This window comes from Eretmochelys imbricata, chromosome 20, assembly GCF_965152235.1.
Source record: "Eretmochelys imbricata isolate rEreImb1 chromosome 20, rEreImb1.hap1, whole genome shotgun sequence".
NCBI lineage: Eukaryota > Metazoa > Chordata > Testudines > Cheloniidae > Eretmochelys > Eretmochelys imbricata.
In genome coordinates this window covers 5,021,492-5,046,415 of record NC_135591.1, presented here as the reverse complement: position 1 = coordinate 5,046,415, position 24,924 = coordinate 5,021,492, and the positions used below count along the sequence as shown (strand labels likewise).

General features: G+C 48.8%; 1 protein-coding gene across 1 annotated transcript in view; it reads left to right on the top strand.

Annotated features, from left to right (window-relative positions):
• The first annotated feature begins 3,168 nt into the window (after window positions 1–3,168).
• Window positions 3,169–24,924, top strand: part of COL2A1 (collagen type II alpha 1 chain) — a 65,607-nt gene continuing 43,851 nt past the window's right edge. The window contains exons 1-17 of the mRNA XM_077838234.1: window positions 3,169–3,192; window positions 5,005–5,122; window positions 8,611–8,817; window positions 10,368–10,384; window positions 10,846–10,878; window positions 11,013–11,045; window positions 11,137–11,190; window positions 11,900–12,001; window positions 13,385–13,462; window positions 14,271–14,315; window positions 14,431–14,484; window positions 18,352–18,405; window positions 18,620–18,673; window positions 19,442–19,495; window positions 19,589–19,642; window positions 21,319–21,363; window positions 24,068–24,121. Of these exons, the coding sequence (XP_077694360.1) occupies window positions 5,029–5,122; window positions 8,611–8,817; window positions 10,368–10,384; window positions 10,846–10,878; window positions 11,013–11,045; window positions 11,137–11,190; window positions 11,900–12,001; window positions 13,385–13,462; window positions 14,271–14,315; window positions 14,431–14,484; window positions 18,352–18,405; window positions 18,620–18,673; window positions 19,442–19,495; window positions 19,589–19,642; window positions 21,319–21,363; window positions 24,068–24,121 (1,032 nt within the window). The 5' untranslated portion in view covers window positions 3,169–3,192; window positions 5,005–5,028. The remainder of the gene's footprint in view (window positions 3,193–5,004; window positions 5,123–8,610; window positions 8,818–10,367; window positions 10,385–10,845; window positions 10,879–11,012; window positions 11,046–11,136; window positions 11,191–11,899; window positions 12,002–13,384; window positions 13,463–14,270; window positions 14,316–14,430; window positions 14,485–18,351; window positions 18,406–18,619; window positions 18,674–19,441; window positions 19,496–19,588; window positions 19,643–21,318; window positions 21,364–24,067; window positions 24,122–24,924) is intronic.

The window sequence follows — 24,924 nt, the reverse complement described above, 5'->3', positions numbered from 1 at the left end:
CAGTTCACCTTTCAGTATGACCCGTTGTGGTCTCCCCTTTAACCAGTTCCTTATTTCATGCTACTATGAAGAGTGTGCAGTTTAAAGCCCCAGCTGCTGGATGCATGGGATTAGGGGAGACTCTCGGCTTTCTTTTCTTTTTTTTTTAAAACTAGCTTTTTCTAGCCCTCATGGTTGCAGGCTTGCAAACATGAAGTGAGAGCCTCCTCCAGGTTGAGAAACTAACCGATTAATAAAAATAGTGCAATTTTTTTTTTAAAAAAAGAGAAATCTCATGATTTATAAGATAACTTTGTGATTCTGGAGAGTCCAACCATGATTTTTTAAACACTTCAATTTGGCAAACACGGCTAATAGATTTTAAGCCCTGAAGCAGTTCGTTAGCATTAACTATTAAAATGCTGGCTTTTCCTGTTAGCGCTGTAAATGTTCAGTTCATCTGGGAACGCTGCCTGATTGACATCCCGTGGCAATGAATTCTGCAGTCTAATTATGCCTTGTGTCTAAAAGCATTTCACTGGCACATAGGACTGGAAGGGATACTGAGTACAGTCCCCTGCTATTGCAGGGAACTCCAGCATATTATCATTCATAAACTTATCTAGTTTTCCTTTGATCAATGTTAAATCTGTCACCTTTCAGTTTAATTGAATAGACCCTGGGCCTTTGATTATAAGGCACAGAGCACCGATATATTGTTTCACTGCAAGTGACACTGTCTCCAGCAGCTTTGCATAGGGAAAAAGTAGCCTTGAGTTCTTTTTAACTCCTCTCTAGTTATCCAGCTACTCAGTAGTAATTGTGATAAACCAGCGCTGAGAATATTGATTTCAGAGGGTGCAATTCTACCCTGTGAAGACAAGAGGCAGCACTAGATTTGTGCACCACTTAATTTAAAGCCTCCTTAAGTAATGATCCCAATAGGCATTGATTGGATCAGGCCCAAGGCACGGCCCAAGCTACAAAAGACAAACATGCGTCAAAACACGTCAAAGAGATGGTTATAAGCTTTTCAGGGCAGGAACGGTCTCTTACTGTGCCCAGAACAATGGGGGGGGGGCCCTGCTCTTCTCTGGGACCTTTAGACAATACTGTCATAGAAATAATAATGATCACGTGGATGTAGTGGGATTGCCCGTGCAAGAGGAGTCTGGAAGGGTGGTTGATCACTATGAGCTGCTTTGATACCTTGGAACATCATTGAGCAGAGAGCAAGAGATATGCTGTGGAATCTTGCCAAGGCAAACCCTATTCTGCAGCCATTGATCGTGGAAACACACCGCGCTCCCCCACTCCTATTTACGAGCCTGTTCTCTCCATTCAGGGCTGATGCGGCTGTCGTCCTATGCAAAGATTTCTAGAGTGTCTTGACTGAGGGCCAGGAAGCGGTGACATTTTTAAACAGCTTAGTGGGCTTTGACCAGGGATGCTCATAATAGTGGAGTTTTTGCATCCAGCTAGCATTGCTTTGACAAGTCCCCATTTTCATAGCACCCAAGATAACATCTGGCCACCTTCGAAAATTCACCTCTGCTCCTTATCGTGAAATAATTCAGGTCTAAATTCCTTAAATCTACCAGTTATTGCTTGTAGGGGGGAAAAAACACCAAAGCAATGCAGGTAGCTCTGCAGAGATAGAGATGGTGGCAACTTTCTCAATGTATTAAAATAAAGGGCTTAGTTAAGAACAGCTTTAAAAAAGCATCTCATTGTCCCTCTTGATTCTGGAGCTACTGTTAACTCCAGGCTAACAATTCGAAGACTCCGTGTTGGAAGCTGAAGAAAATCCAAGTTGCATGTGATTGACCTTTTCAGTTATTGGGTTTTGGGGATGGCACCGGTGTCAGGCACTATATGAATCCAGCAACCTCCGTTGTATATGACTGAGCCCCCAATCCTTTTCCTAGCTATGTGCAAAAAAAAGTAAAAATAATTGTTATGGTCATTTTTGGAGGGTTTGTATCTTGGGAATCCCCAGGTTAATCTGCCCCATCAACTCCTCCTCAGGCCCTCAAATGGCCTAGAAATTTTCAAGCCAATCTGATGATGCATTTGGATTTGAGAACTCTTGGGAAATTCAGATTTCAGCATAAACTGTTTTAACCTTAACTGTGGTGCAGCAAGAAAGCATGTAAGAGAAATAGCTCCTTGAATGATCTGTCAGAGCCACCCGAGTAAAAAAGTGCACTTTCCCTGCAAAGCACAAATGCACAATTGCTGATCTTTTCACGGCCTAATTTATTTTCCAGAGGTCAGCAATCCTATAGTTACTTCCATTCCAAACACAAAAGTGCCTAGAAAAAAAAAAGACAGAGGACAATGGCCTTGTTGCAGAGCTTAAAGGGAAATACCCAGCTCATTCTGATTAACCAAGAGGAACTGTTCTAGGAAAATCTTTGTATAAAGGGCAGGCCGCAGCCTTTGACATTAACTGGCATCCAGAGATGAGTCTTGGGTGATGTACAACCTGCAGGATTTCAAAGTCATTGCAGTGTGTGTGTGTGGGTAGTTTACCTAGCTGCTGTCCTGTAGATAAACGGAGGACCTCATTCAACCAGGGCTGCCTTTCAGCACAGCTGAATCCACCCTATTTGTAAGCAGAAGTTTGCGGACATATGCAAAAAGGATATGCAAATCAGAGCAGCGTGTAATCTGCATAAAAAGCCACCCATGGAGAGGGGCAGGGCTTGGCGGCTGTGCTTTATTGCCGCTTCCCCTCTTAGCTGCCAGGACTCCCGGCAAGGGAGGCATCCCAGCAGCTGACCGGCGAGCCGCCCCGACTTTGCCCTGCACACTCTCCAGCCCTGGGGCGCGGGCAGCGCCTTTTAAAGGTGGCCTGGCTCGAGGGCTGGTGCGCCAAGCTCCACCCCATGATGGGCGCCTCCGCCAATGGGCGCTCTGAGCCTCAGCTTGCTATTGGCTGGGGAGAGTGGCGCAACTCCCCCCCTCCCTCCGCCCCCCACATGTCAGGCTTTGCCCAGTCGCTGCCGCGTGCGCCCAGCGCTGTCCCCGCCGCAGCCTGGAGACTTCCCGGGACGGCCACGCGCGCACGTACAGCGCCGGGCCGGGGGACGCGGCGTGTGCGCACGTGGCAGGGGAGCTGCAGCAGCAGGGGCGGTGGGACAGGGCTGGGGGCTCTCTGCACCCCAGGGAGGGGCTTGGGGAGAAGCCCCCGCCCATTCCGCAAGGCAGGTGCGGCACTGGAAGCCTGTGAGCTGACAGTGAAGCACGTGCTTCAGTCGGTTGCTGACTCAGGGCCTGAATGCAGCTGACGGGCGACCGGGGAGAACCCAGCGCCTCTCTGTCCCTCAGCCCCAAGGGTTGCAACCCGGGGAACTCCCCCAGGCTGTGCTAGGGCTTACAAATCAGAGGGACCCCCCCGTCCCCCAGCTGTACTAGTATTTGCAAAGCACAGCGCAACCCCCCCCCCAGCTCTGCTAGGGGTTGCATGGCCCTACGCACCCACTCTCGCTCCCCCAGTTTCCCCACGGGGGCTGCCAGACCCCGGGATTAAAGCTTTGGGATCCGCGGCATCCGATCAAGAGAACGGAGCAGGCAGCGACTGTGGGGAAAGGCGCCCTCCGCCACCAGTCCCTTTCCATAGCCTTCCTGTCCTCCCTCCGCATCCTCCTGCAGGACCACGGCCCCTGCGGCTGTCGACCACGGGGGCTGGAGAAGGAGATGCCCGGACCTGAAAGCGGGAGCATGTGGGGATCTCTTTCTTCGCCCCCCTCAACTTTCCCCAGCCGATGGGACCAGCGTTTACCAGGCTGGGGACAAGCAAGGGGGCAGGATTCCCAAACCCTGCAGCTTGAGTGCCTCAGCTTTGGGGGACGTGGGGGGGGGGGTAGAGAAAGGGATACCTGGCTCCCGGAGGCTGATGCCAGGGGAAGGGGATTAACCGAAATCCCTATCTTACCCCCCACCCGTTTGCAAATCACCTCCAGAAACCACGCCGCCTGCAGACTATCGGACCGCGGGGGGAGGGGAGGGGCAGAAGGTCCCGGGGCCAGGCTGGAAGGGGAGAGCAGAGGGGGCCGGGGTCTGGACTGGGAAGGAAGAGCGCGGGGAGGGAATGGGGGCCCGCGGTCTGGGCTGGGAGATAGGGGAGCGAAAAGGCTAGGGTGTGAACTCAGTCGCACCGGTGTCACTCCGGAGCCTCTGCCCTGGAACGAACGGAGTGACACCTGATTGACTGGCACCGGGGCCGGGGTGCTGGAGAGCGGAACGTCCCCCCGGAAGGATGCACCGCGCCCGGGTGCAGACGCCGGAGCCGGGAGGGGGGCCAAAGACCCCTCCGAGCTCCAGCCGCGCCCCCGTGGCTCCGCATCCTCCGCTCTCTCCGCTGCACCGCACGGGCCCGGGAAACCTCGGCGGAAACTTCCCCCAACTTCTCCTCTCCCAGCTGCGCGTCCTCCCCGGAGCGGGGCTTTCCCTGGCCCCCCGCTGGCTCCCCCACGCCTTGCCAGGGGAACGCAGCGCGCCGCGCGCCTTTGGAGAGCTTTGGGGAAACTTCCTCCGCTGCGCGGCGCTTTGGAGAGGGACGGGAGCCGCTCTCCCTGCCCCATCCCTGCGTGCGTCTGGAGAGACACAGCGCTGCCCGCCGCCCCTCCTCGGGGAGGAGGTGGGGTAGGTAGGGACCCTCCCCTCCCTTTCCTTCCCCTCCCTAACTTCGTGCCCCTTTTGGCTCCAGGGCCGCACTGAAGCGCGGGCAGGAGGAGGGGTCTCCAGCCCTGGGGACGGGGCTCAGGGCTCAAGTTACAGCGCAGCTGGGGGGCAGGGGAGGACTGAGATCGGGGCATATACACCGGCTCCTGGAAGGCAGAGGGGCCATCTAACTGCGGTGCCTTGGCCCAGAGCAGACGGCGCGGCGATTCTGCTGGGGCCTAGGTACCTTGGATTCTCCTGCTCTTTCCAGAAAATCGGAGGGGACTCGGCTGCATGAAGGCTCGGTAGTCACTGGGGAAACCAACCTCCTCCCTTTTCTCTGCTCCACACACAAAGGTCCTGCATGTCTAACATTTAGACATGTTCAACTTTGTGGATTCAAGGACTCTAGTGCTGCTGGCAGCTGCCCAGGTCATTTTACTAGCCGTTGTCAGATGTCAGGAAGAGGATATCCGTAAGTTGCACCTTTTCCTTTCTTTAAAATTTATCCTGAAGGGAGAGAGGGGGAACTGGACACGAAAGCAATGGAAGAAAGAGCGACAGAGAGAGAGAGAGAAACCACTGCTTCTGGGAGGGAAGGATGGGCTGGTAGGAGCAAGTGTTGCAGGCCTGGGAGACGTGGCTTTAAAAAAAAAAAAAGTACCTTAAGACCTGGAAAACTGGCCTCCTGTTCTCCCTGTATTTGATTTTGAGCTCAGGGGTTTCCATTGCTCCTCTTTAGATTTGCCTTTTCTCCCACTCTGTACCTTCTCTGGAGTCTGGATGAGGCTCACTGCTGCGGGATGACAAAATACTGATTGGCAAAGAGACTTGTTCCTATTCATTGTAATGCTTGGTTGCTTTAGAAGAACACTGCAGTCGTGAATCCCCTCCTTGCCTATTATTTTGGCTTCCATCCCCCTCCTTGAGTTGATTTCCACCCTGAAAAGGGCTTTCAGAGGAAAATAGAACCTGGTCAGGTCAGATCCCACCAAAGGGAGAACAAAATATCTCTCCACCTCCTGCGGCCCTGAAAGAGTTAATGCAACAAAGCTGAGTGGGATGGGGGGGTTCACAGGGGGAGCTAGACAAAGGGGACATTCCGAGATAGACAAGCCAGAGTCTGAGACTTACAAAGAAAGACCTTTGTACAGCCTTCAGCTTTCCTCCTCATCCCAACCCACTTCTTAGTTGGGGCTGGTGTGTAAGGTGCAGAAGAAGTTGATAGCTAACAGACTTTTGGTTTAAGGATCAGAAAGGAAACTCCCCCCCCCCCCCAGACGAGGCCACCTGGAGGATCAGAGGCATTCCAGACACACTAGACAGATTGTCCAACTTCTCCTTCACCTTCCAACCCCGCCCCCCTCCAATCTGAACCCAAAGAGGAAAGCAAGGGGACAAGTGGGGGAGCACATTCCCACTCCCTGCCCCCAACATTTTACCATTTTTTCAATTGCTGCTTTTTGAAACAAAATGATCCTCTTGTGCAATTGTGACATTAAAGTCCGATGCACAGCCAGCCCTTCCCCCTACCCCAGAAAAATTTCTGATCTGGCATATTATTCAGCCTGGAAGCTGGAAACTTTATTAGGTAGAAAGGATTTTTTTTTTCACTTGTTTGGGCAGGTTTCCTATTGCTTGAATTCCATCCCTGTCTCCATATGCTCCAGACTGTAAATCAATTGCAGGGAGAGAGAGAGAGAATGCCTGAAAATACCTCCTTGCTTGCCTGCTTCTGGGCCATGCTGTCTTTCCCACAATCAGCCTGAGATTCCAGCAAAAAGGAGCTGAAATTCCTTCCATTCAGGCGCAAAGGAGTTGCTAGGCCATTTTCAGTTTGCTTAGTTCCTAACAAAAGGATTGGATTTGTAAGAGTTCCCAGTGAGACACCTCCATCCGACCACATACCAGGCGTGCTGGAACGATTTGTATAATGGGGGTGCTGAGATCCACTGAACCAGACTTTAAACCCTGGATAGGATGGAAACCGCTTCAAGCCAGGTGGTGCGGCAGCCGCCCTAGCTCCGGCTCCTACACCACATGCACCCCAAGAGAACTCAGAAGTTGGGGGCTGCACTTTGGGAACCAGTCTATTTGTAGCAACGGGGGTTTGTTTCCTTTTCCTATTCCTGGTCAATCGATGCTGATCGGTTCATTCATTCTGTCCTACGTCTGTTGTAAAAGGATGATCTCCCCGCAGGAATATTGATTGTACACCAAAATTTGGCAGAGCGGTTCCTTTAAGCTGCTATCTCCCGCCTTGTCTGCCCTCTCTAGTTTAGATTAAAGTATGTTTAGCATCCTTCATCATGTGCTTGGATCCCTCAGGTGTGCAGCACAAGGAATGGGCGTAACCGAGCACGCCTTGCGCTTTATTCTTCTCTGAAGCAAAGAATCGCACCCTGTTTCCGAGGAGAGGAACTTATTTTCTGCTCAGATGGCTTTAGCTCTTTTGGGAGGCTCATCTGCAAAAGTTCTCTCCAGGTCATGGAGGGAACTCAATTCCCCGTTGTGAGCAGTTTGTTTGCATAGGGGAGATTGGCAGCGATGGCTTCCAGATGGAGTTGAAATGCTGCCCTTATTTATTTAAACGGGTTCCTAACAGCGCCACGTGAATCAAGCTCTGTGTGTGCTCGAGAAAAGGCCCATTCATGAGAGGAAGGGTCCCCTGGGCTCCCCAAGGTGCCCCAGCTCCATGCACAAAGACCCCCCCTGTCATCTCAACTGCTGCCATCAGGGCTTCAGACATTCACTTGGCTGGGGGGGGGAGAGAAAGAAACAGATGTCAAAGAGGCACGTATATTTTTTATGGGTCTCCCCTTGTCAAGAACCCCTTCTATTGAGCTGTTATAATTGGGACAATATTATAATGAACTCTCCCAATAACAGTTGGATGCTTGTTTCTTTTGCATTTTTTGTGGCCCCTGCAAGCACCCCCCCCCCCACCCTCCCGGGCTCCTTGGTCCATTCATAGGTTTGACTTTGATTCAGTTTGTTTCTCGTTTATGGTGTTTTGATTAGAAAAACAGCCTTTGCCTGGAGAGAATGAGCCAGGGCTGCTGCTCTTTGTTCATCACAGGATTCGGTCTGCCCAGTGCATTCCAGAAGCAGCCAGGGGGCATTTAAAGAATCTTCTTTGTTACTTTTCTCTCCACCTTTTCCCCATTTATATTTTTTTCTGGTGGGATGATGTTAAACGAAGCGGACTGGTGTAACCCTGCCCCTTCTGGCAGTGCTGAGAAAGGGAATCCAGACTTGATTCGCTTCCCCATCTACACTAGTGTAAATCCAGAGTAACTCTACTGGAGCCAGTGGAATGACACCCGTGTAGAACTAGTGTGAAACCCAGTTCAGGCCTGGTTGCTGGAAAAACGCACAGGCACCTGTAGAAAAGAGACACAGGGGGTTCATGAAGGAGGCACAAGAGGGCTGAGCTGAGCTTGACCAAAGTGGACATAGCTTGTGGCTGCTAAGAACTCTACCTGACTCATGGGCACAGCTATGTCATTAGTTTCTCTCAGCGAAAGTGACTGCGATGGGAAATTAATAAAGTGCCAGGTGGGAAGCCTTGAACCTTAAGCCGTGTCAATAGCACAAGAGCCCTGGGCCTTCAGAACAGTTCTTCCTCACAGTATCTTCTTGAGGAGGCCGAAGAGCTATCATCAGGCCTCCATGTTTTGCTCTGCTTCTGGAGTGGCCGAGAGATCCATGTACTAATCTGTGAGATGTTGAAGGAAGATGGGAGAACCAGAACCATCCCACCTGGGAGCTGGCAGGGAGCTGGCTTGGACCATGAACGTGGGAGGTTATTTCTATGCCCTATTGCAATTGGTATGGGATTGCTATAACTGATGCTGATAGTATGACCCTGTTTCTCTCTCTCTCCCTTTTGGTTTTCTCCCTTTTGCCTCCCTTCCCACCGCATCTCATTTCCCCCCTTCCCTTCCTTTCCCTTCGGCACAGAGGAGGCAGGCAGCTGTGTGCAGGATGGGCAGAGGTATAGTGATAAGGATGTGTGGAAACCCGAGCCCTGCCGGATCTGTGTCTGTGATACTGGGACTATCCTCTGCGACGAGATAATCTGCGAAGAAATGAGAGACTGTCCCAGCCCCGAGATCCCCTTCGGAGAATGCTGCCCTATCTGCCCAACTGACCAACCTGCTGTCAGCGGTCGTAATTTATTTATTTCCCTTCCATAAATAAATTACTCCAGATAATTGCAAAGGTCAATAGCCCCCAATGGATGAGCACCCAGCAAAAGACGGGAACATCCATGGGACCTAGCTAGGAAAGGCCACTTCTCATGGACTCATTTGGGTCTGTCTCTTTGCCTAGGGTGTAGAAGGTCTGAAATAACAGTGTGGTCAAATCACAGATGAGAAGAAAGATAATTAATATAATCAATTAGTCTAACAGCCCCGATTCTAAAGATATCATAGTAATTACCAAGGCAGCAAGACAAAACCAAAGCTGTCTCTGCCCTGACAGTGAATCAAGTCTCTATGCACCAGAGAAGCCTGATTTAAATCCACAGCCTGCAGATTTCTAAGCCATGAAGGCAGAAACTGGACAGTGCTAAGTACATAGTGCATAGGATTTTTTTTTTTGGTTTGTTTCCTTAGTATTTAACCACTACACCAGGGTCAGAAATTGCAGGGTGAGCTGAGTAGGAATAGCACCTAGAATAAAGGCTCTCTTGCTGTGATATAAAAACATGCCTTCTGGTACTAGCAAAGATCAAAACTCCTTTTCTTTTAATTTTCGTACTACCTCCAAAATGACCTTGAGCCCAAGTTATGTAAGAACTCCCAAGTTCAAGGGGGTCATGGGTGGTCCTGAGCATCAAAGGAGAGGCCAGGCCTCCATGTAGGTCAGGGTTCTGTGTCTGGCTTTGTAAAAAAACTCAGTTTCCCTAGCTGAAAAATGGGGATGGGTCACAAAACTCTCCCAGCCTGGGGCATAATTCATTCCCATCTGTGAAGTGTTTTGAGATCCTCAGCTGAGGCCAGTAGCTATTTCAGTGCCACTGTTTCGAAGACCTTCTCTGTTCTAGTTCCGTCAAAAGCAGAAGTTGCCTTTTTTAACCCTTTGCTGATACAGGCGACCTTTCCAATGTGCCCCCGTCTTTAATTAGGAAATGCCTTGGAGCCCGCAAGTGTCAGCGAAGGGTTGAGAGCAAATGTTAACATTTTCCCCTGAAATGCAATCATGTTGATTTGAACCTGTGCTGAATGTAGCTTTTAACGCCTGCCTTTTTTGGTCTTTGGCACGCTGGCTTCAGAAGATTTTCCTTGGTTTTGGTGGGTTTTTTTTTTTTAACCTACTTATTTTGTCTGAGTGCATTATTCTTTGGCTGCTTCATAACCATGCCCTGGTCACTTCTGGAAGGGCAAAGTGACGAGCCCACCTGCCATTAGCAATTTCATTAGCCATTTCATTAGCAATTTTCACCACCTGCCATTAGCAATTTGGAAGCCTATTATCCCACGATGCTTTGCATGAAGCCTTGCCTGTATCTGTGAAATGCTGGCCAATTTACCACCCCTCCAGCAGAGCAGTGACAGCAACACTCAGGCAGTTGGTTGTAGAGGAGAAACTGAGGTTACCCCAATCACATCCGTCCCTGGCCTCTTATCCAATGCCTTGTCGTGTGCATCTTTGTGTGCTGAAATGGTGGGTTTCATCATGATGCTGACACTTTCTCTCTCTCATTTCAACAGGGCAACCTGGCCCCAAGGTGAGATCATTGTTAGTATTATTCATCATGACCACCAGCACATTTTCCCTTCTTTGGCCTTTATTACAGTTCCATGGGTGTAGCGTTCCGGATTCTGTTCTCAGTTGACACTGTTGTCAATGAGGAATAACTCCACTGGAAGTGAAACAGAATCAGACTCCAGATAGACACACTAAGTTGTACCATTTTAATTACACCGGCCTAGTTAAAGCGGTGCAACCCGGCAGTGTGGATGCAGTTATATGGGTGCTTATACAGCTACTCATGTGCTTAAAGCGCAGAGCATGCTGAAGTGCTCTGTTCAGTTCTTTGCAGGATTGTGCAGACACACAGGATGGGGATTAGCTGCATTTCTGTGATGGGTCTAGCAGTGGGCTAGGCAGGGGGCGGGATGCATAATCACACACATCAGTTGTGTGCAGAATTGTCAGTGTTCTAATTCCAGCTGCTTTGCATTGCAGGGACAAAAAGGGGAACCCGGTGATATTAAAGATGTAAGTTTTAATCTGAGTTTTCTGCATGTCTTCCATTCATTTATTTCCCATAGGGGCACATAGGGTGCTTTGAGAGAATCCTGTGTGAGCATCCTTCTCAGCTAAGTTTTCCTATGTTTCTCTCTCCCACCCAGGTCGTAGGACCAAGAGGACCACCTGGACCACAGGTGAGGAGCTTACTTTCTCTATCACATCGTTTGAATGTTTGTGGGCAAAACATTGGAGACTATTGAACTCCTCCTGTCTCACCTGTTTCAGGGACCTGCAGGGGAACAAGGACCAAGGGGCGACCGTGGGGATAAAGGCGAAAAAGTGAGTTTAAGACAAAATAACCAACACAGAGCAAAAAACCAAAACAAACCAGGGGTTAAAATGCTTCCAAAAGCATCAATGTGGCACATCCCCCTCTTAATATTACTGCCTCTTAACACATGAATAATAGTCTTTCAGATTAAACTGTAATCTCATCGGGGCAGAGAACTTGCCATCTGTGCTGAGGAGGATGTCTAGGGGACTCAGTCATGGACCAGGACCCTATATATCTAAAGCACCATGGTTCCATTATGGTGCTACATTAACAATAACTAAGCTCCATAACAGTGGTATTAATTAATGTAATTCATTTGTAAAATGATTAATATGTGCAGTGAGTTGCCTACATTCAGATGAATAAAGCACCACTCTGGATGAATAATAAGGTTGCTCAGTCCTTAATGCCTGGCAATCTGTCACTGATAATAAATTACTACTCATAACGAATGATGTGTGATTAACACACGCTGTGGGCCATTGACGTGCCGATGAATAAGGCACCGCTCTCTATTTATAATTATACTTAATGCATAACAATAATGGAGCATATAGAATTCATAATTGATTACAAATAACCAAATGGTAGGGAATTGATAATATACACTATACCTTTTGCATTCCAAGGACTCATGTCACATCAGGGCGCAGACTGCAGTTAGCTTCTCCTGGGTGTCTGTCTGGAGTCACCTTTCTTTTTTGTTCCTTGTAGGGTGCTCCTGGCCCTCGGGGTAGAGATGGCGAACCTGGTACCCCTGGAAACCCCGGACCCCCAGGGCTCCCGGGTCCCCCAGGGCCCCCTGGGCTTGGCGGAGTGAGTATCCTCAAGTGTTTTTTTTTTTTTTTTTTTTGAACCTTCACATCCAGGACATATGGCTGCACAGACTGATTGAAAGGGCCTTTGGGAGTGCGTCCCGATACTGTATAATTCAGCTGGAGTCACTGATTCAATAGGAATATTTATGTCATTTTAGGGCTCCTATGAAAAATTAAATAACAACATTTTCGATTATTCAGAATGCAAGACTTTTTATCGGCTAACTTGCTTCCTCCCCATTAGTTGTTATTTGTTTTGCAGCTACTGATCCCCGCCCCCCGCTGTTAGACACTGTGCAGACATACAGTAATAAAGGCCTTTATTGCTCTAGCATTTCACTGGCTCACAAGTCAATTTCACCTCTGTCCCTGGTCAGTTTCACTCTAGGGTACCCTTTGCACTAGCCCACAGCTGCAGCCAGTGGGAGCAAACATTGCTTGGGAATATTTAAAGTTTCACTAATGTTCCTAGTCTGTGGCTTTCATGAGGTAGCCCAAGGCTACAAATACCACAAGGGAATCTTTTAGTACTTCACTTCTGTTCCTGGTCAATTTTACTCTGTGATTCCCATGCACTAGCCCAACCCCGCAGTGATTGATGTGTGTGGAGGGGTAGGGGGGCAGGTAGATACAGGTAGGGTGGTGATAGCTTCAAAAAAAATCCAAGGAAACATTTCTGTTGGGCTTACCTTGTGCAAGACCAAGCTTATTGTTTGGTGCAAATTTAACTCAATGGTGCCCCATTGAAAGGCGCATTTTAATTACCCCAAAATGCTGTGCACTATATTTAGATTCACTGTGCCTGAGTTTTCTAATCTCCTGGTCTTTCAGATGAATGAATCACTTCAGATTTATGAGGAACTCTTGGGCAGTTTCTTTAAAAAAATAAAAACAACACAGAATGATTTCTCTTGTTGGAAAGTGCCCTTCACTTGTGTCTCTGCTACAAGCAAAACATAATCAGAGCAAATGACGGTACCAAAGTCATTTGGCCTTTTTAAATGATTTTTTCTTATTCTTCAAAGAAATTTCTCCCCTCTAAATATTATCAGATAAAAAGGCTGACCCCGAAGTAATAACTGTGAGGAAATTTAAAATGAAATGTTGGAACATTTTGCATATCTACTGCAAATCGATGTCTAGTAAATAACAAGTCTAAAAAACCTCTTTTTGATTTTGTCTGAGACACGGAAATGGTTGCTTATCAAGTACAGGGTACAGTGCCTAACAGATCCAAATACTTTACCAATATAAATACTTTACCAAAAACTTTAGGATATCAATAGTGATCACTTTGCAGCCCGCATGCCCATTGCATGGCTTGACTGATTATGAAAAAGAATCCCACTCAGATGCATCTGTGCTTTGGTCTTGTTTGCAGAACTTTGCTGCTCAGATGGCGGCAGGATTCGATGAGAAGGCTGGTGGCGCTCAGTTGGGTGTGATGCAGGGACCTATGGTAAGACAGCTCTCTGCTTCCTTTTAGCAACCGGGACACTATGCGGCCTCTTTCTGGGAGGCCTGATATTTAGGGTTGAAGTTGACAGGAGCTGGGGGTTGCTCAGCAACTTGAAAAATCCGGCCATTAAAACACAGCTCGATATTATCTATGAGCCAGATCCTCAGCTGGTGGAATTCAGCACAGCCCCATCGAAGTCCATGCTGAGTTTCACCCGCCGAGATTCTGTCCCTATCCTCCTAGCCACAACCCACTAAAATTACTATAAAATGGTTGCATAACCAAGGATTTACAAGATGACTTAATTGCCTCGGCTTCTGCTCTGCTTGCCAGGGCATCCCAAGTCACAGGCCAAATTGTTTAAATAGACTCTCCTGGGAGGGAAAGTTATAGAACGTTTTGTTTAGGGGTTGGTCTCTGTAACTTTTGGACCATGGGCTGAGGAATGCATGACAGCAGCTACTGTTCTTCAAGATCCCACAAGATTTCCAGCAGGAAATTTCTGCTCTCCAGCCTTTCTTGGCAAGCAGTAAATGAAAAGCAGGGCTTAGTAAACATGGCTACAGTCCAGGAGAAAGCATGCTGCCTCCCCCCCGCCCCCTTCCAAGTTGCTTCTAAAGGAAAAATAGTTCTTGGAGGTGTCTCCGGAGGGGCTGAATATAAGAGGGACGATTTCAGAATCCTCTCTTGCTGAGGGGGAAAGATCCTTGTTCTTTATGGGCCATCAGCTGAAACCTCTCGCCCCCTTTCACTTGGCGGGGGGCTTAGAGATTTTCTTAACGACGGTGATTTTTGTTTCCCAATGTAGGGACCTATGGGACCTCGAGGACCTCCAGGACCATCGGGAGCTCCTGTAAGTGCCTGCTCTCTCAGGAGCAATCTGTCTCGTTGGGGGTAAAATAACATAGCGAATATATAGAGCATCATTGTTGAGAGGGCTAATGAAGCTCCTTTGCTCTATGTTGCAGGGCCCTCAAGGATTTCAAGGCAACCCTGGAGAGCCTGGGGAACCTGGAACTTCTGTGAGTAACCAGCAGCTTCGCTTTTGGCCAAAGAGGCCGTGACCCGGCACAAATCGACACCTCAGTTACCCATGCAAACGGCCAACACCCCAGCTGCATCCGCAAACGTCCCAGAAACGTGAGCTACATTAGAGCTGCCCTGAGGAATTCCAAAAAGTCTCTCCACCAAGAGACCCCGATGCCAACTTCTCTGAGCAGAAATCACCCTTCTCTGAGTCTTCGCTATGATATCACTGATAATCAAAGCTGGGGTGATAGACTGAGGGAATGCTTAGATTAGACACGTAGGCCGAGATGTTCAAAGGGGCCTAAGAGATTTGGTCACGCAGTCCCAGTATAACTAATGGGGATTGGGCTTCTAATTCCTGGCGGTGGATTTGAAAAATCTCAAGCCTCGGCTTTAGGCACAGGAGGCTGATGATCAATGTGCTGAATAGAAAGGAAACAGAATTAATGGGACAGATTCTGAGCCACACAAAGACCGTGTGCACTGCCCTGGCCATGTAAGGTGCCAATAAAGTGGGTGCACCTTTAGCTCATTCCTACTTTAAGGCTTCTTTGTCTTACTCAGGTGGTGTAAAGGGGCCTTAGTGCCCATGAGAATCAGGCTCGGTGTGTGTATCTTAGGGGCACATGGCGTGACGAGGGTGTGCTCTGATGCTGCACGCTGGAGGAGCTGCGGGGTTGGTGGCAGTGATGGTGGGGGAGGGGGAGTTGGAAGTCCAGACGCAGTCGATCACTTTGCATGGCAGGATGACAAAAGGACCAAGGGGCTCAGCTTCGATGGTGATGGAGAGACGGGGGGCAAGGATCTAGGAAGCAGGGGAGCTCAGTCGATGTAATATACGTAGAGGTTGGAATTAGGTATTTGATCCTGTGCCTGTCTCACATTGGTTTGGAGAGGCACAATTGGCAAGGCGTGGTTCAATGTGGCTCTGTGCTGATATCACTGTAGCACCTGGGAGCCTGACAGACACTAATGGATGTTATCCTAAAATAGGTAGAGAAAGATAACACCCCATTTTAAAGACAGGGATACTGAGGTACTGGGTTGATTAAGTGGCTTTCCCAAGGCCACCCAGGGAGTCTGTAGCAGAGATGGGAATAGATACCCCCCCGCCCCCAGGACGGCTGAGTCCTGGACAAGTGCCCTACCCATGAGACTATCCTTCCTACCTATGACCAAGGGTAATTTCTATAGTGGGGCACCAGAGGCCTTGGTGTTAGATTTGGTCCTGTATAACCTCTACATTAATGGTCTGGGAGGCAAACAGCCCATTAATGTGGCTGGGAGATGAGACTATGGTTGGGAGAGTTGCAAACAACATTCAGGAACGGGAAAAATTTGTGAAGGAGCCCAGATAGACCTGGAAAATAGCAACATAAGATGCAGCGTGGACAAATGCTAATCCATTGGGCGGGGTGGGAACGATCCAAAGGACTACAGTAAAGGATCATCTAATCCATTCCTCACCCTAGCCAGTTCTGGGTCATTCTTTACGCTAACAGGTTTTTTTCCAGTCCTGCCAAGCCGTGGGGCTTCGACTGCTTACCCTGGGAGCGTCCTATAACAGATCTCACTATCAGGACATTTCCCCCCCCTCCGATGTTCCAACCTGTATTTTTCCTCTTGTTCAGTTTCATCCTATCCCTCCTTAGTCCTCGTACAAGCCAAGTAAGGGGAGGGAGGAACCAACCACGTTAAAAGAGAGAGAGAGGCATGATAATCAGCCACTTGGACAGGAGTTTGCAATGCAAACAGGGCGAGCAGTTTGGAGCTACATCTGCAGAGGCATCCTAGGGCAGGGAAATTAGAACACATCTCGAATGCTTCCATACAGGTTGTTAACCTGGGGGTCACAACCCACCCGGCCCTTGCTAAATGCAGGGAGTGGGTGATCTATCCATGGTACTTTTCCAACCCCCATCACGGTAGCTTCTGAGCACCTTGCAATCTTGAATGTGTTTATCTTCGCAGCACCCTATGAGGTAGGGAAGTGGTGTCAATCCCATTTTACGGCTGCGGAACTGAGAACTAAGGCTCAGATCCTCAAAGGTATTTAGTCACCAGACTCCCATTGATTTCCCACCTTTGAGGATTCTGGCCTAAGTGACTTGCCCAGGAAGTCTATGCCAGCCCAAAGCAATGAAACCAGTCCTAGATTAGCACCCTAGCCACTACACCATCCTTCACTGTGGGGGTGGCTAGCTAGATCCCGGCTCAATGGGGGGAATGGGGGGTATGGAAATAGAAGAGAACCGATGCTCTAGTATGACTTTCCCCAGTTGGGGGCTGAGAGTTATCAGCAAATTGGAGGGAGTTCAAAGAAGATCAGTTGGGTGTAGGTGGTATTGGGTTAAGAGAAATGATTCAAAGAGCTTTGCTGAGCAAGAGCCAAGAAGGAGAGGGAGATAAAAACAGTCTCATGAGTATAGTGGTATTGTTTCTTCTGACTTAGACACTCCATAAGCAGGAGCAGCTGTCCTCCTCAGATCAGCGAGCGCGGACGTCAAATCCACAGCTAGTTTATATCAATGTATCTCCATGGATGCCAACTTTGAGTTACACCACCCGAGGATCGGGCCCATTTAGTTTGCTCCAGGGGGGTTATCCCAAGGAGGAGCAATGAGAGGAAATTAACGAGAGCGTTAGAATTCAGACAAATGTCAGGAGAAACTTCCTGATGGTGAGATGGGTCAGGGGTGGAATCTTCTTCCACGGGCAGGGGTGGGTCTCTGGAAGCTAGGTTACATAAACCCCTAGCAAGTTGGCGCTAAATGGGGTAATGCTACGGGATGGAGTCCAAACTGGGATCAAGGAATATCCATTCCAAGAGGAGCTTGGCTTTAGGCAGGCAGTCTGAGCTGCCGTTTGGAGTCTACAACCTTGCTCTAACAAAACACCTGACAGTGTCTTTAATGGGGAGAACTTCGCTTTTGTGTCCCATCAGAGCACCTTTGGCAACACGGTGCCCCACCATTGGTTCAGTGCTGAGCCCCCTCTTCTGGTTCACTGATCCTGCTTCCCACAGAAGCCATAGCTTTCCTTGGAGGTCTCCCCTCCAGGCCAACACCGCTTAGCCTTTGAGAGCTGCCAAGCTCGCAGCTAGAGGTTTTACTGCTCTGTTTATTGCACCCTGCCCTCCTCACCCAGAGAAGCAGAGGGTATTTGGGAGGAGCCCCTCAGCTGCTGTAGATTTCCAGAGAAAGTTTCCAGGTTGTGGCCAGGGCAGTGGGGAGTTAGTTCAGCAAACCCTGACCCTGATATTTCCAGTGCGCAATGTCACCATGTGGCAGTGTGATGTAAACATGATGACAGCATGACACCATCCCAGGCTGGCATAGAGCGCAGGCCGCTTGGGGAAAGTAGCTGGACTTCTCTCTCTTCCCCAGCCTGACTGGCCAATTTCTTCCCTTGCCAGCTTTCTCTGGCCACCTGAATCTGGGGATGGACTCCCAGAGCCCAAGCTTTTCTGAGATGGAGAGTGATGTTGGAGTCAGCCATATGCATGGTCCCAGGGAGGCTGGTTTTAGCTGGGCCCGAACTATTCGGTCTTCTTTGGAAGGGTTAGTGAGCTTCCCCCATAACCCTTTGCCTAGCCCCAGTGCAGAATATTAGGAGTCCCCAACCCACAGCCCCAGCAAAAAGGCAGGTGCCAATGCAAGGATTTGTAGTTCCCCTTTGAGATAACGTTGCCTTTGAAGCCCATTAGCCGAGTTACCTCTTGCCCTGTATTGTGACGACCCCAAACCCCGAGACCCCCTTAATAATATAGATTATTGTGACTCAATTCAAAAAGGTTCTGATTCTCTCTGAATGCCGTGCCTGCCTTGCACATGTCACACTCGCTCTGTCTGTCCTTCTAGGGTCCAATGGGTCCCCGAGGGCCTCCCGGACCACCTGGAAAACCCGGTGATGATGTAAGTATTCTGTAGCCACTTGTTTCTTGCAGGGCAGCTTCTGCCAGCCACTGACATCAAAGCTGGTTGGAAGGCAAGCAGCCAGCATGCGAAACGGAATGTATCAATGATCAGAGCAGAGGGTTTTGCCCCCTGGTTCTTGCTACACTGTGCCTCGCTCCAAGATCACTCTGAAGGAAGCTAAGGGATTTTCTTCTCTCTCTTTCTCTCTCAGGGCGAATCAGGCAAACCTGGCAAATCTGGTGAACGCGGATCCCCTGGCCCTCAGGTATAGGGCTCCAGGCTCTGACGTCCAGTATATACCGATGTGTCCCAGAGGCATGGCTGGATGGCAGGAAGGCTGCAGTCACCAGTCCATCAGAGTCTCTTGTCTCCTTTGTTATTTAACCAGGAGAAGTTGGGGGAAATGAACCATTAAAACCTAATGATTTTTGCCAAAGAGACAGCAGGTTGTTACCACCAAAGAGGGGCTCAGGGCTTCAAAATTCAGACTGAAGGCTAGACTTGGATTTAAGTCCCTGCCCACTAATGATCAGGGACCGTTAGGGACAGTGGGCTTCTGAACTTCCCCAACGTTCACGGCAATTCAGATGCAGGGCTTTGGTTCAAGCCCGTCACAAACAATTCTCTATGGTGTAAATTGGCATAGGTCCCTTGATTTACACCTGCTGAGGATCTAGCCCTATAGACTACCCTGATCTGGCTCTACATATTACCCATTATGGTTCTATATGTGACCCTGATCTGGCCCTATATGTTACCCTAATTTGGCTTTCTATATTACTCTACATGGCCCTATATATTACTGTAATATGGCGCTATATATATTACCCCATAATCTGATTCTATATGTTAGTCTGATCTGGCCCTATCTGTTACCCTGATCAACAAAGCACAGTAAGAATGCTTTACTTCCTGTTCCTGGAGCTTGTTAACAATATAACATCTGAACATATTTGAGAAACTTGATCCGTTTTTGCCCACTTCTGTATTCCCTGCCTTTTGTTCGGACTGACCCCCGTTTCTTTCGTTTTAGGGGGCTCGAGGCTTCCCAGGAACCCCAGGTCTCCCAGGAGTCAAAGGTCACAGAGTAAGCACGTGTGGTTATGACTTGCACAGCATTGGCTCTTCCCTTTGCTCGAGCTCGCTGGGAGAGTAACCGTGACTTTGCTTCTCTCCCTAGGGTTATCCTGGCTTAGACGGCTCCAAAGGAGAAGCAGGAGCTGCAGGTGCTAAGGTGAGGTGTTTAGCCAACAGGATTCCAGTTTCTATCATCTGAAACAAAACCGACCACTGGGAAGTTATTAGTGTTGCTAATTATTACATGCATTACGGTAGTGACTAGAGGGGGAAACTCCGAGATCAGGGCCCCATTGTGCTAGGCGCTGGATAAAAACATAGTGAAAGATCGTACCTGCCCTAAGGAGCTCACAGTCTGAATAGAAGCAGAGCCAGTGGGATAAAGGTGCTTGCCCAAGCTCACACAGGAAGGCAGTAGCAGAATCAGGATTTGAACTCAGGTTGGCTGAGTGACTCAGCTAGCTCGGCAAGTGAACCTGGTGTTCGGCCCAGGTGCTGGGGTGATAGGCCCGGGGTAGAAACCTAGATAGATAATTCGAGGCAGGTTAGACAGAATAGAACAGATAGATGAGAGACCTGGAATCAAGTGGTTACATCGATATCGATCTTGAGATTAGACAGATAGACGAGTATGTCTTTAACTCAAGACCAGATGCCTTCCTGAAAGACGTGCATTAGCCAAACACAAGTTATTGCTGTCAACACAGGGGTAAATGGGTGAAATGTGATTTCCAGGTCAGATTAGATAATCTAATGGTCCCTTCTGGCTTTAAATGCTACGAATCTATGACTCTGTGTATGGGGATAGATATAGATAGACAGATGTGGGTCTTGATATTAGATAAAATTTTAGGTTAGATAGAGGGGGTGTATGGGGATGGTGAGATAGATAGATAGTGTGGGGTGTATGGAGATAGATAGATAGATGTGTATGGGGATGGATGGATAGATAGATAGGGTGTTTGGGGATAGATGATAGATAGAGGGGGTCTCTGGGGGTAGATAGATAGAGGGGGTATATGGGGATAGATAGATAGATAGATAGAAGGGATGTTTGGGGATAGATTATAGATAGAGGGGGTGTATGGGGATGGATAGATAGATAGATAGATAGATAGTATGGGGTGTATGGAGATCGATCGATTGATCTAAGGCCTTTGATCTGGTAAATGCCTCAGTATTAGAGATCAGCTCCGTTCAACCCTAAAAGATGGTGCTGGGAATATGAAATGGGCAGGGCCAATATTAGAAGCAGAGAGAAATGTGACTAGTGCTACCTACTGGTGCTCATTGTCTATCCCTCCCTACTGGCCACGCAGGAAAGCTGTCTCCACAGTCCCGTACCCTGCTTCCACTTTCCCGCTAAGCAACTCCCTTCGCCGCCTCAGTGTCCATGGGCTTCAATGCAGCGTCCGTGTTTCCCTCCAAGGTGGTTCCCCTGTATAGCTCTTCTAGTAGTGCCCCACCCCAGCAGTAGCATCTAATCCATCTCCTCCCTAATAGATGCCCCGTAATCCATTTCCATGCCCTGCCCCTTCAGCAGCACCCCCTAGAACATCCCACTCCTCCGGGGAGAATCACCCACCCCCATTCCCACTTTCCAGCAGCGAGAGCTGTTGCTGACAGCTGGCTGTGTATGTCCGCCCTCTTTATAGCTATGGATGTGCATGAGGACCCCAGTGGTCATTTCGTGGGGATTTCTTTTGCCTGCATGACTCCCCCGTGGGAATCAGTGTGGGTGTTAGCAGCATTGTAGCATTGAGTCTGCCTCTTTATAGGAATTGGGGACAAGGGCAAGATGGGACTTAATTCTCTTTGCCTCTTACATTCTAGGGCGAAGCTGGATCACCTGGTGAGAACGGTTCTCCTGGTCCCATGGTGAGTACGAGCCTCCCCATTATAATTATTTATAGTATAGCAATGCCTGGGGGTGGGCCCATTGTGCTGGGTGCTGTACAAACCTCAGCCGAGGTCAGGGCTCCCTTGTGCCAGGCGCTGTACAAAAACAGAGTGCGAGACAGGCCTTGTCTCAAAGAGTTTATGGTCTAAATAGAGAAGACAGACTAAGGGAGGGAATGGTAGTGACTTGCCCAGGATAACCCTCTAATCCTGACATCCCCATACACCTGATGATTCTCTTCGGGTAACTCTGCTCTGATTGCTATTGTCTGTTTGGGCAACCAAATAGCAGATGAAATTTGATGTGGGTAAGTGTAAAGTAATGCACATTGGGAAAAATAATCCCAACTCTACATACCAAATGATGGGGTCTAAATTAGTTGTTACTGTTCAAGAAAGATCTTGGAGTCAATTGGGGTAGTTCTCTGAAAACATCCGCTCGATGGGCAGCAGCCGTCAAAAAAGCGAACAGAATGTAGGGAACCATTAGGAAAAGGATAGGTAATAAAACAGAAAATGCCATAATGCTGCTATAGAAATCCATGGTGTGCCCACACCTTGAATACTGCGTGCAGTTCTGGTCTCCTCATATCAAAAAAGATATATCAGAATTGGAAAAGGTGCAGAGAAGGGCAACAAAAATGATTAGGGGGCTGGAGCAGCTTCCACATGAGGGGAGATTAAAAAAACTGGGTCTGTTCACCTTAGAAAAGAGTCGACTCAGGGGGGATAGGATAGCGGACTCTGAAACATGAACGGTTAGAAAAAGTGACTAGGGAAGGGTTATTTACCCCTTCACATAACACAAGAACTAGGGGTCTCCCAATGAAATGAATAGGCCGCAGGTTTAAAACAAACAAAAGGAAGTACTTCTTCAAACAATGCACAGTCAACCTGTGGAACTCATTGCCAGGGGATGCCCAAAAATATAACTCGGTTCAAAAAGAATTAGATAAGTTCATGGAGGAAAGGTCCATCAGTGGCTATTAGCCAAGATGGTCAGGGATGCAACTCCATGCTCTGGGTGTCCTTAAATCTCCAACTGCCAGAAGCTGGGACAGGACGACAGGGGATGGATCACTCAGATTTCCCCTGTTCTGTTTATTCCCCCTGAAGTTTCTGGCACTGGCTGCTGTCACAAGACAAGACACTGGTCTAGATGGACCACTGGTCTGACCCAGTATGGCCGTTCTTATCTTATTATTATTTATCACCTGCTGGGTTCAGCTGAGATCAGGGTCCCCCTCAGATAGGTGCTGTATAAACGCAGAGTGAGATATTCCGTGCCCAAAGACCTTAGGCCCAGATATTTAAAAGTATTTAGCTGTTGCTGCACTCAGCATCCCAATGCCTAAATGATTTAGAAGCCTAAATCTCATTTTTAAAAGGAACTTAGGCACTCAGGAAAAAATCTGGGCCTTACAGTCTAGACAAGAGGGGAAACTGAGGCACTGAGCTGACTTGCCCACGGTTACATGGCAGGCCCAGAAATAGAACCCCGGTGTCCCGATTTCCTAGCCAGTGATCTAGCCACTGGACAAGCCTGCCTCTGTTAATATTTGCATGGATATTTATAACAATCCTGTGCTGAGAAGAGCAAAGGGCCAGCACCCAAATCTTCAGTCCCACCCAATGTCTCTCGGCATCACAAAAAAGCAGCCCCAAACCAGCTCTCTCTGTCGGCAGGAGCTTTGGCACTCACTAGCCGTGAAGCACATCTGGCTGGTTGAAGCGTTCTCACATCTCAGCCCAAGGGAAGGTGTAGGATAGCAGCCAATCGTGCTGCCACAGTCACGACATGAAGGCTGGGTCACGGCCTGATTTTCATTTAGGTTATGGCTCCTTTATGCTGCCATAGATGGCCCCTGGAGGGGATGTCTACACTGGACGCTAAGCCTGAGTGTGTGGGACCCAGTCTTGTGGACTTGGTGTTTCCAAGCCAGTTTGTGAGCGTCTACACTGCATTGTAAACCTGGGTTTATAATCGCTGGACCCGGGTCTCACAGCCGTGCGAATGCATCCACACTGCGCTACAGAGACCTTCAGACTGAGCTCTGCAGCTTGACCTGCATCCACACTGCAAAATGACAGGCCTTGGACCTGAGCCACAGTGGGTCTCGGGCTCTAACCCACCCTCCTAGCAGGATCTTGGCACCCAGGTCATGCATGCTTATCGACCCGAATCAGGCTGACGCGTGTGTGGACGGAAGCAGGGCTTGGGCTCAAACCCGGAGACAGACCCCAGGCTTAAAGTGTAGACATTCTGAGAGCACCCTCTGCACAGGCTAATGTAAAGCTGATGTAAATGCTCTGCACTGGCCCTGCTCCCAGCCCCACAGAATAGGGACTGAAGTGGGGGATGTGGCTGGAGAACCCTGCATTATGGCTACCGTCAGCTTTCCATGCCAATGGGAGGCAATGGGAAGCAGAGTGAAAGCTAGAGCAACCCCAAGGCTGCTTCAGCTTATACCAGGGGCACAGCTCCAGAATACAAGGAGTGCAAAGGGTGCTTTGAAGTGCAGGAACTGAGGATCAGGCTTACCCAGATTTTGATGCACTCATTATAGTTCATTCTGATGTAACTAAAAAGGTGCTAAAAGGTGGAGATTGAGAGCACACAAAAGGTTTGCGATAAGGGGTCTGTAATAAGACAAGCCTCATTATTTTCATTGCTGTTTTTCAGGGGCCCCGTGGTCTCCCAGGTGAAAGAGGACGTCCCGGCCCATCTGGTGCTGCTGTGAGTATTAAAGTTTCCTTCCATACTGCCTGTTTTCCTGGCCCTTGCAGCCAGTTGCTGTGCAATAGGTGTATAACAAACCAGCACAATAATAGTAACTAACCACCATCATTATAATTCCCTGCAATTCCTCCCACACAGCGAAACATCCCCCGCTCCCTCTCAGGGAAGGGATCTGGTCCCTGAGTCGCACAATACCGCTACCATGGGGAGAGCTAGTCGGGAAATTATTCTTTTTCCCTATGAGAAATTTTGACAAAACAATCATTTTTTTCCTTCCCATCAGAACAATCTCAGGTTATTGTCAAACAGCCCTAAAACCAAAATATTTTGGTTTAAAAATGTTTAGTTGTGGGGGAGGGTTCCCCAAAAATTTGCAAGAAAATGGACGTTTTGGGGGGGAAGTTGCATCCAAAAAATGCCATTTCTCATTGAAAAAACATGGCGGTGGAAAAATTGCAATCAGCAGTAATCATGGGGCCCCTCTTATGCCCTGAATGAGTGGGAAACTCTTTAATACTTTAGACAAGAGAAGAATCCCGGCCAATCCCAGGTCCGAAATAACCAAATATAATCTCCTTCCAAAATGACACTGCCAGCCCCTATTGGCATTACCCAGGTCAGATTTCCAAAGTGTTCAGCTCCCATTTTTAGCCAGCAAAACAAGCGGCTGGTTTCTGACAAGACCCAAGCACGCTGGGTGCATGTTGGTTGCCGAGCCCTCTTGAAAAATTGGCGTGACCCCGTTCCGCCATTTGTATCACTTCCTTGCAAAGAACGCCCCCTTTTGATTGGTTATTCAT